The sequence below is a fragment of the Genypterus blacodes genome, unplaced genomic scaffold, assembly GCF_046128005.1.
Source record: "Genypterus blacodes isolate CSIRO-AG114 ecotype Tasmania unplaced genomic scaffold, CSIRO-AGI_Gbla_v1 ptg000438l_1, whole genome shotgun sequence".
Lineage (NCBI taxonomy): Eukaryota > Metazoa > Chordata > Actinopteri > Ophidiiformes > Ophidiidae > Genypterus > Genypterus blacodes.
In genome coordinates this window covers 3,043,158-3,058,112 of record NW_027467208.1, presented here as the reverse complement: position 1 = coordinate 3,058,112, position 14,955 = coordinate 3,043,158, and the positions used below count along the sequence as shown (strand labels likewise).

The window sequence follows — 14,955 nt, the reverse complement described above, 5'->3', positions numbered from 1 at the left end:
TAATACGTGGCAACATGAAGGGGAGGGACCCGCTGCTCTCACCAGAGCTTTAATTAGTAACGGCGAGGAAACAGCATTTGTTCCGCTTTAAAGGGAAGAAACAGGAACAAGTTTATCAATCTGTACTCAATTAGATCAAATAAAAAAACTTAACAACTCTCTAAAAAAGTGTAGAAATTCACTCTACTGCCCTGTTTCATACGCTTGTGTCATCATCTCTCTGCTTGTTTGCTTATTATTCTGTATATTGCCAGCAAACAGCAGTGATTTAAGTTTGGTGAGTTAGTGGGAGGAGCAGCTCCGGTGGCCCCCAGTGCTCCTCCGCTGCGGCCGGGGGAGGGGAGGCTTTGTCCGGATACGTGGTGGGACTCGAGGCGGTCCTAAGGCGACCCACGCACACCAGCGTCAGACCTTCCCCGCCGCCCCTCTTCACCGTTTGGCAAACTTTAATAATGGCTCCCTCCACCTCTTTCACTTCCACCTCCCGACTCCTCTCGACGCTTTTGATCGCGCTTTGCTTCGCAGCGGTTTATTCCCAGTATGAGAAATATAGCTTCAGGAGTTTCCCCAGGCATGAGCTCATGCCTTTGGAGTCCGCGTACAAATACGCGCTGGATCAGTACACCGTGGAGAAGTGGAAAGACACCGTGGACTACATCGAAGTCTCCCTGCGGCTCTACCGTCTCCTGCGGGACAGCGAGGCCTTCTGCAACCTCAACTGCAGCTCCGTCAGGTTGGACGACGAGCAGAAGTTTACAGAGTTTCCGGAGTTGCGGGCGTTTGGTAACGTGATGAAGAGGGCGCAGTGCCTGAAGCGCTGCAAACAGGGGCTGCCTGCCTTCAGACAGAGCATGCCGAGCCGGGACACCATGGTGGAGTTCGAGAGGAGAGAACCGTACAGATACCTGCAGTACGCCTACTTCAAAGTAAGCGACATGTTAGTGACACAACATATGTGGAGGAATCAGAGGCGTGCACTCATACAAGTGATGTAAACATAGTAGGAGTGTGTGGGATTAGATAGATATATGGAATATTAATGACTGATACCCTGACAAGAAGCATGAGTGGTTATACGTATCTTCAGCTGCATCATCTGTGTTTCTGTTCTGAGAGGGAGTTTTGCCCTAAAGGGGTTGATGACGTCACATACCTGCCACGGATGCACAGGGGGGGTCTCTGCTCTTAAAGGGGAGAAGACTGAAAACATGTCAAAGTGGCCACAGGGGGGCATTTTTCTGCTCCTTGGGGATTTGGGATCAGTGTCAGAATTGGATCTAAGGTCTACACATACCAATATACTTGTGCTAGTCTAAGGCAGCTGCTTCTAAAGTGAGTTCCACCTGTCGTCTGAGGACCAAATCAGATAAAGGAAACATCTAATTCTCATCTGTTTAGGATTCTAGACATGTAAAGGAAATCGTCTCCCTTGGTTAGTTTCCAGACGTACCGAGCTGTTCTCAGTCTGTTCTCCCTGTTTCTATTCTTTCTCCCAGACTGACAACTTGGCCAAAGCCGTGTCTGCCGCCCACACTTTCCTGCTGAAGCACCCGGACGACGAGATGATGCAGAAGAACATGGCCTATTACAAGAGCCTGCCCGGGGCCGAAGAACATCTCAAAGACCTGGAGACCAAATCCTACGAGGTAAAACACACAAACACACACAGTCAATTGTGTGTAGTAGGAGAGAGTGGATGGGAAAACTGCAAGAAGGAGTCACGCCCATACACACATCTTTATGAACATACACACACACACACACACACACACACCATCCTATTATTGGCTCTGTGGGTGTGGTAGGCATGAAGTGGTTGACCGAGCTGCTCTGTTTACCATCATGTTATTATAGAATCGTCCCACATGTGCTCTGGAGGCCTTCGGGGGTCATTTAATCAAAGAAGGAAGAGGAGTAGATCTTTGTCACTACATGGATCTGAGAGAATTCATTTCTGCGTTCTGTGCTTTTTGTTGCAGAAATTATTCATCCGTGCAGTGAGGGCGTATAACGGGGAGAACTTCCGTACCTCCGTGTCGGACATGGAGCTGGCGCTGAGGGACTTTTTCAAGGTGTATGACGAGTGTCTGGCCGCCTCAGAGGGTCCAAGGGACATCAGCGATTTCAAAGACTTCTACCCGTCCATAGCCGGTCAGTTCATCCCTCCGTCCCCTCAGTGTCTCTGTCCTCTGTCCACTGTTTCGCCTTTTGTCCTACTCAGTGTTTTGCCTCACTCCCTCCTCTCCAGATCACTACATCGAGGTCCTAACCAGGAAGGTGGAGTGTGAGACCGAGCTGACCCCTGTCGTCGGGGGTTTTGTGGTGGAAAAGTTTGTTGCCACCATGTTTCACTACCTGCAGTTTGCCTATTATAAATGTGAGTAGTATTTCCTTGCAGTTACATCATCGCTTACTCAAGTTTGGCTTTGTAACCATAACACTCATGCTGTCATCCGAACTGCTTAGGCTGGTTGTGTGATTCCATAATATCACTGTTTGTGTTTTCAGTGAATGACCTAAAGAACGCAGTACCGTGTGCCACCAGCTACCTCATGTTTGACCCCAATGATGAGGTGATGAAGAATAACGTGGCCTACTACAAGTTCCACAAAAGCAAATGGGACCTGACAGAGGAGGACTTCATCCCCAGACCAGTGAGGACACAGTCATAATCTACACACACACACACACACACACTCTCTTCCTACTGAACCCAGACACAAACACACACCTATTTCCCTCTTGTGTGTTGCAGGAAGCAGTGCGGTACCACAACCAGACTACCTTACAGCTACAGATGCTGGAGTTCTGTAGACAGCGTCTGGTGGGCGACGATGAGGTTCGTGTCCACGTTTGCATATTTATCCGGGTGTTGGCGTGTGTGTGTGTGGACGTCCGTGTGTTGTCCCGGGATGCCTCCACGCGGTCATCCTGGGTGAAATGAAAGGGAGAGAATAAACAGCGTCACCCTAAAAAACCCCAGCAGCGCTCCTTTAGATTCAGTCCCTGTTTAGCTCGGGTCGTTTGAGGCTCTCATCAGCTGAGTCCTTATATAACCTATGGAGAGACCCTGAATGCCTCAGTGTGGTCACGTGACTGTCTGCGGTACAATACAGTATGCGCCCCTGTTGTTACGAGGCTGCAGTACCAGAGATGACCGTGGGGTGGCAGCACGACACTTGCATTTTGCTAAATCACAGTTCCGCACAGGGTCTGCCTGGTAACCCAACATGAACCAGGATCACATGCTGCACTGCTCCCATAAGAAACTGTGACTGTGAGGAATTACGGCAATTTACATAAAATAACTTTAATGTGTCTGTGTCTGTGTCTGTGCGCGTGTGTGTTTGTGTGTCTACAGGGGGAGGTGGTGGAGTTTATAGACGAGACCCTGGATGAAGCTGTTTAGTCCACGCTGGAAATGCAGAAGAACAAAGAACAAAATCGGCACCAGCATGTACTGTATTTATTGGTTTTTATATGAGACTTTGATCGCTCACTGCATTTCATCTGCAGCGCCACATCCTGAACATGTCCCTCATTTCCTGCACTAGATACACAGGACGGCCATTGGAACATTCAGTGTAGTAACTGTGGTTAAATCCTAATAATGTCAATAGTGATGATGTTCTACTCCTTGTTTTTGTAAAGCCGTTCCTCCACTGTGAATGATGTTTGTTGTCTTACAAAGATGCTCCCATTTTTCAATAAAAAATCAATCAAACCTCTTGTGAACACACGGCTGGCTCGGGAATAACTTCCATTCCAATCTGATCAGAAATTCCCACAGAGAGCCAAGGAGGGGGGGGCGGGGGGGCAGCAGGGTCCTTAAGACGCAACGGGAGCACGTCTGTGCTGAGCAGAGAGACGCAGCCAGAGAAAACACTGAGTTGTTTAATAATGTTTGAACATTGAGTCTCTGTGCAGTTTGTCACACAGTCGTGTCAAAAACCCACAGGGAGGAACGCTCTCTGTCCTACTGTGTCTCTCTTTGTCTCCCGTTCTGGATTCTCTTCCTCCCCTGTGTGCATTTAGACACCTCTTTGATTAGTATTTTCCTCTTTTTCATCTCCTTTTTTTCATCTCTTTCTAAACTCCCTTTTTGTTTCAACACACATCAGAAGATAGACAGCAGATGATGGGCTGGTGAAGGAGCCTAAAGTTTGAGATCCAAGTCCTAAAGTGTCAGGGTATGGAGGTCATAAGTCAAAGTTACACCCTGAGACGTGACAACTTCACACACACGCGTCCACCCTTTGACTGATGACCACAGTGGACCATGACACTGGAGATACGAGTCAATTAAAACGACAGAGTCACAGGTTTAGGAGTTTATTGTGACCTCGAAAACACATACAGTACACATTTCATCCTGACATCACACACACACCAGCATGGAGGAGATTAAGAAATACACACACAATGACAGTTTTAAATGATATGAATGAGACTAAGCGCTGAAACACACCTTTTCCTGTTTTGATATCTAATCTTTGGGTGATTGTCACGACTTCAGATGTGATTTCAGGTGTTGGGTCTGGATCACATGGTCAAATCTAAAACAGCATCAACTGAACTCGACTGTCACTTAGCAGATCACTACAGCCAGAGACTTATATGTACACAAACATGCACGTATAAACAGAAATCTCACTTTCATTTTCTACTGAATCATCTTAGTCATCAACATGCAAATAGAGTAAAACTATTCCTACTGTTGAGTTGTGAAGGCTGGATGTGATATGATGTCAGAAACAAAAATATATGTGGCAAAACTAAATGATTATTCATGACTGATGGTGCGTTACAGTTCTTCATATACAAGCTACAACCCACTTGTGACAATAGCCAAGAGTAACAAACGTTCAAATGAAGTTATTACCACACACTTCAGGTCACTTTAAACCCTCTGAGAAAGGATATTTAGTGTAGAAATGGCTTGTTTGTACTGTTAATTGGCAATTTTAGTTTCTATTATTTGACTCCCACTCATTATGTAAAAACCTCCTACTATAAGTCTGACTTTCTAAACTGCAATATTCTGAAAAAACAAAGGCAAAATCAAAATCTAATTGACATTGTTGCAAATCATACAATCATAAATCAACAACTCCCGAAGCGAGTGTCCCCCCCTGTTGCCATGGTAACACCACACCGTTTGATGTCTGGTTGGCCCGAACGCCGTCGGCATCCACTCTGGTTCCTCAGCACGAATCTTCAAAGACAATGTAACACTGACCGGCAGATCACACAGACCTGAGACAGACGCAGATACACACACACACGCACGCACGCACGCGCACACACACACACACACACACACACACACACACACACACACACACACACACACACACACGTAGGGGCTGAGTCTGCAGTCTGGGCACCCCCCTCTTAAATCTTTCACCAGCCGACTGTCAAAACTAACAGAAGGAGGAACGTCCTAAAATATTTTCTCCCATCATCCCTCACTCATCTGTCTCTCTCCCTCACCCCTCCTCCCTCTTTCATATCTGCCTCTCCTTCCCTCCCCTTCCCCTCTCAGCTGTTTGACCAAAGCCAGGGCGTTCACTGGGTGGCCACATGCCCAAATCTGCAACTGATCATCTGAAGCCGTCTTTGCTTTAGTGCTCAGGGACACAACGTACACACTTTTTTAATTTCTAAACAACACTACCCTCAAATTAACAGAAAAAAAAGATAGAAATAGAAAAATCAAACAAAAATAACGACAATTAACAAAGCAATGTATCAATGAAGGCGACAACAACGACAACAATGTAACACAAATAATCTTTACCACAAATGTCCACCAGATTTGGAGGTTGACGCCTGGATTCATATATTTATTCATGTCGCGGTCGTTCTACGCAGCCACGTCCCTGATCTCGTTTTTTCTTAACTTCCTGGAGCCGAGTGAAGTCCAGGCACGGGCCCCTCGACCTCTCCAGCTAGATGCTAGAGCTATGAGAACATCTGAGTAGGTACAACAAACATGGATACGCTTCTTTTGCCATGAGTCAGGCGGCTGGCTGGCGCGGGAACCCGGCAGATATTTTTGTTTACCGTCTGTAGAAGCTGACTGAAGGTACCTATCCATAATCTTCAGATATGCAGTAGAGTCTAGCGAGATGAGGGGCTGTGCTTTCCCTCTCTGAATCCCCCTCCCCCCCTCTGGGTTGCATCAGTTTGTCCCTCCTTTCAGTGTTTATCCCTCTTTCTCTCTCTTCGTCTCTCGCTCTTAGACCTTCTGCTGCATCTCTATCTGTTGGCCGTACCTGCTCTGACTCTTGCCCTTGCCGTTCATCTCGTACATGGAGCTCTTCTGCTGTTGCCGTCGGTAACACCACGCTCCGACGACGACCGCCGTGGCCACAGCGCACACTGCCACGATTATGGCAGCCACCGTTGGGCCTCTGCCGACGGCGCTGGGTGGAAGGGGAGGGCAGCTCTCGCCCGTACACGCCGCCTCCCCCCTCTCGCCCTCCACCTCACCCCTCTCCCCCACCTCCCCGACCAGGTTGTGCTCTGTGTGTTCCTTCCCCCCGCCGGTTCCAGTGACGATGCCGCCGTCCTGGAGCGGCGGGGCCGGGCCGTGATCGAGGAAGGGGTGCTCGGTGAGGTCGCCCATCCAGGATGGGGTGGGAGCTGCTTGTTGGGTGTCATAGTCCAGGGTCTCTGGGTACGAGAGGGTCTCTGAGGGGTCAGAGCTGTCAGGGGAGGGGGCAGCGGTGGACCCAAAGATGGGCCAGACCTCCTCCACCCCTTCTTGTTCCATGTTGGGCTCCATGGTGTGGTCCTCTGGAACCTCTGATTGGCTGGTGGAGGAGATACGGCTACGACCTTCCACCTCATTGGGCCTGTCTGTCACCGTGACAACAGTTCCTCTCTCCTTATCTTCCGTATTCACCTTGTCCTCTTTGGAGTTGTCTTTCTCCTTGCCTTCTGCCACAACAGGGTAGCCGTCCAGCCAGGTCTCATCTGTGGTGGCTGTAACCTGCTGTTGTCCTTCTTCCTTCTGGGTGAAATTGTGACGTACATCAGTGACCATAGGGAAGATTACATGACGGTGACCTTCATCATCTTCATGGCTATTATGATCGTCATGGTTGTCATAGATGTCATGGTCATCATGGTCATGATCATGATCATCATAGTGATCACGGTCACCATCTTCATCTTCATTCAGATCATAATGTTCCTCCCCATCATCATGGTCATCGTGGTCATCATGGTCATCGTGGTCTGGATGTTCCTCAGGATGCTCTCCATCATCCTCCCTATGGTCATCAGTCACATCGTCATGATCTTCATAGCTTTCGTGATCATGATGTTCAACATCATCATCATGGTCATCGTAATCACCTTGGTTGCCATAGCGAATGCGATCACGTTCATCTTCATGTTCACCCATGTCATAGTGGTCATCGTGATCTTCATGGCTCTCAAAGTGACCGCGTCTATCTAGATCATCATGCTGAGCTGGAATGTAAACTTTCACATCATCATGGTCATCTTCATCCTGGTGACTGTCATCAGAATCATGATCCTGTCTGTCATTGTGGCGACTCTTGTCATAGAGATCCTTGTCGACATGGTGGCTGTCATTGTGGTCTTCATCGTGATCCTCTTGGTCATGATCATCATCACTGTCCAGCTCATGATCATGGTTGTCAAGATCAATTGGATGTTGGTAGTGGGTTTCTTGGCTTTCATGCTCTTTACTCTCCTCTGATTGGACACCTGAGACTTTGTGTGTGGTCTGTGTGTCTGGATTGGTGGAGGCAGGAAGTCCCTGCTCCTGGAAAGCCTCAGATGGGAACCAGAAGAGGTGTTTCTGGGACAGAAGAGAGACAGGAGCTTCTGTTGCTGCTGCATCAGACCTTGCCAACAGTTCCCTCTCCTGCTCTGGTATCGGATGGCCTGTGGAGTCGTCAGCAGCCCGTTCCTGCGGTTGGATGACTCCTCCTTCCACTATTTCTTCCAATTTACTACCTTGCTCATCCTCTCCCTCATCCACTGTTATCTCATCTCCTCCATCCTTCTCTTCTCCCTGCTGGTCTTGATGTTCTTCTCCTACTTCGACACTGAAGCTGGTTTCTTGCTGCTCCTGAACCATCGTCTCGTCTGGGTGTGCTGCTCCGTGTACCACCTCATACACCTCGCCATGGGCCTCCACTGGTCTCTCCTCGTTGCCATGGAGTTCTGCCTCTTCATAAGCATCTGTAAACTTGTCTTCATAGTCTACATGACTTTCAGTCTCATCTGCGGAAACACAAAGAGCAACTACATGTGATCAACTGACAAAACGTCTCATTCTTTCTCCTCCACTGTCTCTCTGGATCAGTGGTTCTAAATCCTGGTCCTTCCATCCCTACCTGCTCTATGTTTGCATGTTTAACTGATGAAACCCCAAACATTGCATTAACAATGGAACTCTGAGAGGGGCTCAAGGAACAGGTATGGTCCTGAGGCACAGACATGTTAAACATCCATGGACACAGGCTTGGCATTCTGCCTTCATAGACGACTCTTGCCCCCTTCCCTTTCTCCTGTGAACTGGGCCACACTATGGCATGTCACACTGAGGCGTCATAGCAGCCTTTTTCATCCCAACTCACAGCTAACACTTTGTTTTCTGAAAGTCAGAAATCAAGCCCTGGTCACCTAACAACACCGAGAGATAACAAGCAAGGAAGTGCCGAGGATGACTTCAGTATGTTCTTCTGTCGAGGTCAGAGCTCGGAGCTTTGAAGAGGAGGACAAGGGGGTGAAACACCTTCTTACCTTTGACACACAGCTGAACCATTCCATACCACTCTCCACAGCTGTCACACAGGAGGCTGAATGCACTTTGTCCACTGGGCATCACGTAACCAGGCGCACACGCGTACAGCAGCTCGTCTCCCAGCTCGAAGCCTGTGTGTCCCTGGAGGCGGGCGTTAGGGAAGGACGGAGGGTCACCACACGGCACATCTGTAATGTAAAAGATTTAAAACAAAAATGACACATCCATCCATCCTTCTAGTGCTATAAAGGGCTACTCAATGGACAGTCTGGGTTATGGACCTGAAAGTCCCCTTCATCATCAGTTTTGTTTCTGTTTCTATCTTTAAGTAATAGGAGAAGACAACAAACTGGGCTTAAGTGGTTCAATCTTCAAGATTATTATTATACCAGATTAGAATATACCTCAAAACCATAACATAACCCTAACTTAGTGACCCTATCCATGATCCGAAGTGTCCCCATCACCGCATAACCACAGCCGCTGGCACAAGCCCAAGCCTCCCTGTGAAGCCGCGTTTCTTTTCCATTAACCGTTTCCGTGTACTTTTCATTTTCCCAGAGTTCATTCCAGTGTATAAACGGCCACAGTGGGCCTACTGTTTGTGAGGAAGGACCAGAGACCTCTTCTGGGTGGTGTCCAATAATAGCCTGATCCAAAACCAACTGCTGGCCCCTTCCACTCGGAGATCTTTGCCAGTGGAATAGGTGTGTGGAATTTAGCTTCAGCTCCAATGGGGGGTTTACATTCACGGCTGATGTTATATCACCAGCAACCCTTCAAACACGCAAATATTCATGAGAAGACAAACTGATTGGCATTGAGTGACAGCCAAAAACATTTAAATGAACACTCTTATTCAATGATGCATACGCACGTACACACACAGGTAGGTGGGTGTTGAGAGGAGAGAGGCAGTGGGAGAAGGCAGGAACACAGACTCTTTCACACCTCAGGAAATATCTCACACACACACACACACAGCACACAACCTCTTCATATTCGGATCAGCCGTTTCAGATGCATGCATGTATTTGTGTGTGTGTGTGTGTGTGTGTGTGTGTCTCCACTGACCCTTGTCTTTGACACAGAAGGCGTCCAGGTGTGCAGCGTCCTCTGTGGCGTTCTCTGTTCTCACATCCACAGCTTTCAATGCGCTGCCAACAAAATTACACACCGTGGTCCTAAAAACAGAATAAAACAGATAAATCATCAATGACTTCCTCTTCTGTGTGATTATACTCAATTCAACTGTGATTGGAGAGTAACTGGCACTAGCTGTTATTTCACAATTTGGTGCATTACACCTCTGATAAAATGAGTGAGTGAGTTCATACACATATCAGCTCTGCTTTATGCCTGTGGGACACACACATGCGGACACACACCCACACACACACACCCACACAAACCTGCTGCTCTCTCCTTCACCCTCAGGTTTGTTGCTTATTCAAATATTATTACAGCATGACGTCAGAGTGCAGAAACACACATCATGGCTCAGACACGCTGCTGTATCAGCGCTTGCAGCCTATCGCACAATGTTTCCATAGTACAGAGAGGATATTCACTTATAGAAGCATTAAGTCACTGTCAGCCTCATATACCGCAGGGACTGAAACCTCATATAACTTTATACAAGTCCCACATGGGCTGAATGTATAATAAAGTTGGTGCACCAGGCCTAAAAATGCTGAGTGAAAAGTGTATTTTTATTGCTGTGTTATTCTAAGTTTCTGTGGCTTCATTAGTCAATTTATCCAAAAGTAGCAGAATCAACGTCCTGGGCAATCAAATCTTACACCAATCAGTCGCATGGGAAAAGTCAAAGTCAGCGAGTGAGAGAGAGAGAATAACAGTATTTTGTTTTTCATTATCAGCTGATTTGGACAGCAATGTTGTTGATATCAGTGCCCAGATTACCACATGTCTATGCTTGTGTGTGTGTGTGTGTGTGTGTGTCCGTGTGTGTGTGTGTGTGCGTGCACTTGAGCAGCTAATCAAAGCATCGGTGATTTGAAAAAATGTGAGTAACAATGTGACTGTGAGAACGGCTGTGAGTCATACGGCATTCTGGTGCTACGTTAAGCTTATAAGGACAAAAGTCAGAGAGAGACAAATGGGTTCTAAAACAGAAATCAGCAGGAAAAACCAGCCCACGAGAGAGTGTTTTCACATTAAACTGAGGCCAGGGCTGCACTTAAATGGAACAAAGGTAGACGTGTGCACCCCGAATGAAAAATGAGTGAGCATAAGGTCGCCACAATCACTTTGAGTCTCTCTACAAAATGAAAAACGGAGATATCAAGAGCGAAGTGGCAACATTTGGAGAATGAAGTTGAAATATTGCCAGAATAAAGTGGGAACTGTGGGTAAACGAGCAAATCGGAGGGAGACGTCTGTCCAAATGAAGGATGAAGAGGCTGTGGTGGTTTAGTATCAGCTTTTTAAATTAAGAAATATAATTAGTGTTGTTGTAGGAAAATTAGAAAGGCACATGTGTGTGTGTACCGTGTGTGTGTGTGTGTGTGATAAATCCACTGATAATCTCATCTTCTGAGGACACAAGCCATAATATTGTGGTTGGTTACCGGGGCAGCCTGATCGATGATTGACAGGTAGGAGGAAGATGTTATGGCCTGCATGCATGTGTGTGTGTGTGTGTGTGTGGAGTGTCACTTTGAGGCAGACTTGGCGTTATGCAACAGGCCTGAAAATGATGTGGATGCGTTTCTGATAGCACATATGAGCGCAAGACCGCCTCCAAAAACACGCCTCTGATATGTTCCGCTCAGACGTGAATATTAGGAGGCTGAGAAAAGAAGAGGGAGGATGAAGGAGCAAGAGGAGAGGGTCTGTGTTGGGTTATACTGGAAGCTATGGATCAAATGATTTAGAATTTAAATAAGAGCATATGTGAACTCAAATATCACTCCATTTTTGCTGTAGTGAACAGTTGTGGTCTTTATTCTTGGGAACCTGGAATTCCCCTCAATTATCTGTTTAAATTTTGATTTGTATTTAAAAACTTTGATCAAAAGTCTATCTAATCCAGTGGTTCTGAAACTTTTTCTTTCTCACCCTCCTTTTATAGATCATAAATTTTTCGCGCCCCTCCCTCCAACCGAGCGACCGACCGATGGGGCGGCACGATAGAAATACTTGCCGGTGCCGATGCCGGGGAAAATCACAGACAACACGTTTTTGCTTTTAGATTATTTAAAAGCAAATAAACCGGTGCCAATGTCGTCCCCGGCACGCACAACCGGGGACGCAGTTGTCGGGAATGTCCCAGTGCCGGCGCGCTTGCCGGTGAAATCACAGACAGTAGGACCCCCGAGACATTATTAAACAATACAGGACTGCTGATCGGTCTGACGGGGGCGCTCTGGATGCTCATTCTCCTGCAGCGAAACGTATCGCCTCATTATTTTCCTGGAACGGTCCCACGCCCCCCTGGAGTAGCTCTGCGCCCCCCCTGGGGGCCGCGCCCCCCACTTTGAGAATCACTGATCTAATCTGACATGGGAATATGGGAATGGGGAAGTGTGTGTGCGTGTGTCTGTGTGTGTGCGAAACAGATAGTGTCTGTACAAGAAGAAATACTTCTGTTTTCCTTTCTTGTCCGTTGGCTTCACTAAGGGACAGAGTGGAGGTGGGGGTGAGGGTGAGGAGGTGGAGGTGAACACAGCTTCAGACAGACATAGATGGATGATTCACTGTGAAACATGGTAAGAGGGTGTGAAAGCTGATGTCCACCAGCCAACACTGAGAACAGGGAGCACAGAAAAAGAAGGGGAAAAAAAACTCTTCCACCTCTTCCTCTGAGCAGACAGCCATTATGCCATTAGGTTTGGTGTCGTTACGCGACATCGCTGACGCCAAAACCTTCACCTTTGATAAAGAATTATGAGAAAATGTGGGTTGTGATAATTTTACTCAAAACAAATTGATCCCCGCAGTCATCGTTGTGTCACGCACCAAACATTTAACAGCGAGGTGGCATGAACATCAAACACAAGTTAGGATCAGGAGCCAGACAAACACAGAGAAACACAATAAGCAGTGTGTGGACAAATTTACCAAATCAAATCATATTCATACTTCAAATACATTGACGAGTATCTGATCCTATGAAACTACCAATTCATAACACCAAGTACACAACAGCCCTTAAATGGATATTACCATTAAACCATTTAGATCGGCTACAACACTTTGTCTCTATCATAGCACAGAGTGTTAGGTTAATGCTCCTGCCATGGCCCTTGAGCAAGGCACCAGAGTCTGTTGTCCGGGAGTTTTCGTCCTTGGGTGCTGCACTGTGACCCACTGCTGCTAATCCTTACCTTAACTAAACTTAACTTAACCTGGTCCATATAAACTGGGAGGTTGTCAACGTGTCATTTCTCCCTCTCTTGGTCCTGAAATCTGTGTGTCATGTTACCGTGGAGATGAGAGGTGTAAATGGAGGCAGTTGTCGACATGACACCCCTGCTCAGAATTCCCTCCTCTTCCAGTAGGGAACAAAGGACCCTTTCTCTCCCTCTCTTCCTCTCTCTTTTTCCTCTTTCTTTGCCCAAAAGTGTCACTCTCTTCCTGTCCTCTCTCTGATCACGTCAGCTTTTACCTGTTTTCTGCTTTCATCTCACCCAACAATCGCCATCACTATAAGGCCCATAATCCCAACAACGACACAAACACTCATTCACATCTATGACTTCTTCTTTTCTTACCCCACTGTGCCCCCGTAGAGCCACCCTCGGGTGCAGGGGGAGAAGGCGCACTCTACCACAGCATGATGGAGCTCCTCTGCTGATGCCAGGCGGGCGTGTTGTGTGGCACAGGCTCGCTCTGCATCTCTGAAACCCTGGAGGCCAGAGGAGTTCCTCAGGTCTAACAAGAAAACCCGACCTAGGGAGAAGAAGAGGGGATTAGTGGACCGTTAATGAAGCTTAATATATAAACAATGACTGAGGGGAGACAGATATCATACCTATCAGAATACATTTGGAAATGTTATCTCATATAGTTACAACTGACATCGAGCAGTGATATGAGACAGATCTGTTTTCTTAGGGATATGCTGATTAAAGTGATGTCACACATAAGGGCGTCTGAACCGGACAAGTATCTACTGAGAGAATTACATTTTTATTCATTTTTGTTTTGTTTTGTTTTGTCTATCCTACACTAACTTCACAGTTGAATTATTGACATTTTCCCTGATTTGCCTGATATCAACAGTAGACAAATGTCACTATTGCCTGCATGAAGTTAAGCTCAGGAGGGAGCTTTCAGGTCTGTAAGCAAATCTACATATCCGCTTCCACATCAGGAATGACAGATTGTCCCCCGATCAGTTTGGTGCATCACAGCTGCATCATTACCATCATGAACAGTCTGGTCTATATATATAGCTAGAATATAATGTCAACATCTTCCATAAATGTATGTGTAATGAATATTTAAGATCATTTGAGAACAATTGATGGAGAGATCATTCTGCTGCTGACTCATATCCACCTTTACTCTGCGTAATGATACATCAGCAGGTCTGAAACTCCTTGCTGAACTACTTTAATATCATATCACAGCTTTTATCCACATGTGGGCCCCAGTAGTTCATCTAAAATTAATATTTCTTTGAAATTCTATTTGATTTCAATATGACATTTGCATCTCCAGCAATGTTAGGATGAATCCATTACCACGTCTATTTTTCTTCTGCTAAAACAGCTGTAAGACATCAACTTACCATCTGCATTAAGGCCAGAGGTCATGACCAGACACACCAGGCATCCAAAGAGGAATGAGACATTTTGGGTGCAGCGATCCAACATGTTTCTGCGCCCCCGGTGTTGGCAAAATCTCTCTTTGATGTATTAAGGAAAAAAAACGTTTCCAAAAACTTCTGCAAAGTAATATTCACAAGTTTCAAACTGCAGGTCAGAGTGATGGAGGAGAGGCTGAACTCCCGTTATTTCCCCTCCGGCGTGCAGAGGTGGACTGAGCGGGTGGAAGTTTGGGTTTGTTGACGTGCGGATGAAAAACGGGAAGAAAGCCGGTTGGTGCGGCGCGGGGACCGAGGCGCAGTTTATCTCTCCAAATAGTCTCCCTGGCGAGCAGATGAAGCGCCGGTGTGAAAATCCGCGTTTGCCTGTTAG

At 46.8% G+C, this 14,955-nt stretch overlaps 2 protein-coding genes across 2 annotated transcripts; one reads left to right on the top strand and one right to left on the bottom strand.

The window, feature by feature from the left end:
• The first annotated feature begins 300 nt into the window (after nucleotides 1–300).
• crtap (cartilage associated protein) lies at nucleotides 301–3,697 on the top strand. Its single transcript, XM_076139657.1, has 7 exons — nucleotides 301–926; nucleotides 1,497–1,646; nucleotides 1,980–2,151; nucleotides 2,249–2,377; nucleotides 2,509–2,654; nucleotides 2,756–2,839; nucleotides 3,362–3,697. The coding sequence occupies exons 1-7, from the start codon at nucleotides 453–455 to the stop codon at nucleotides 3,407–3,409; spliced, it is 1,203 nt and encodes a 400-aa protein (XP_075995772.1). The 5' UTR covers nucleotides 301–452; the 3' UTR covers nucleotides 3,410–3,697.
• Nucleotides 3,698–4,263: 566 nt separating this feature from the next.
• Nucleotides 4,264–14,955, bottom strand: susd5 (sushi domain containing 5). The gene is made up of 5 exons (XM_076139441.1): nucleotides 14,547–14,955; nucleotides 13,525–13,702; nucleotides 9,863–9,972; nucleotides 8,788–8,976; nucleotides 4,264–8,265 (listed from the first exon to the last, which is right to left on the bottom strand). The coding sequence occupies exons 1-5, from the start codon at nucleotides 14,629–14,631 to the stop codon at nucleotides 6,242–6,244; spliced, it is 2,586 nt and encodes an 861-aa protein (XP_075995556.1). The 5' UTR covers nucleotides 14,632–14,955; the 3' UTR covers nucleotides 4,264–6,241.

What these genes read in the sequence shown, in the direction of transcription:
- crtap (XM_076139657.1), top strand. Translation starts at nt 453, where the DNA reads ATGGCTCCCTCCACCTCTTTCACTTCCACCTCCCGACTCCTCTCGACG. An exon ending in CTTCTACCCGTCCATAGCCG is followed by an intron (nt 2,152 to 2,248) that starts GTCAGTTCATCC and finishes CCTCCTCTCCAG; the next exon opens with ATCACTACATCGAGGTCCTA. An exon ending in GTCTGGTGGGCGACGATGAG is followed by an intron (nt 2,840 to 3,361) that starts GTTCGTGTCCAC and finishes GTGTGTCTACAG; the next exon opens with GGGGAGGTGGTGGAGTTTAT.
- susd5 (XM_076139441.1), bottom strand. Translation starts at nt 14,631, where the DNA reads ATGTTGGATCGCTGCACCCAAAATGTCTCATTCCTCTTTGGATGCCTG. An exon ending in CTTCTGTGTCAAAGACAAGG is followed by an intron (nt 8,977 to 9,862) that starts GTCAGTGGAGAC and finishes TTTACATTACAG; the next exon opens with ATGTGCCGTGTGGTGACCCT. An exon ending in GGTTCAGCTGTGTGTCAAAG is followed by an intron (nt 8,266 to 8,787) that starts GTAAGAAGGTGT and finishes GTGTTTCCGCAG; the next exon opens with ATGAGACTGAAAGTCATGTA.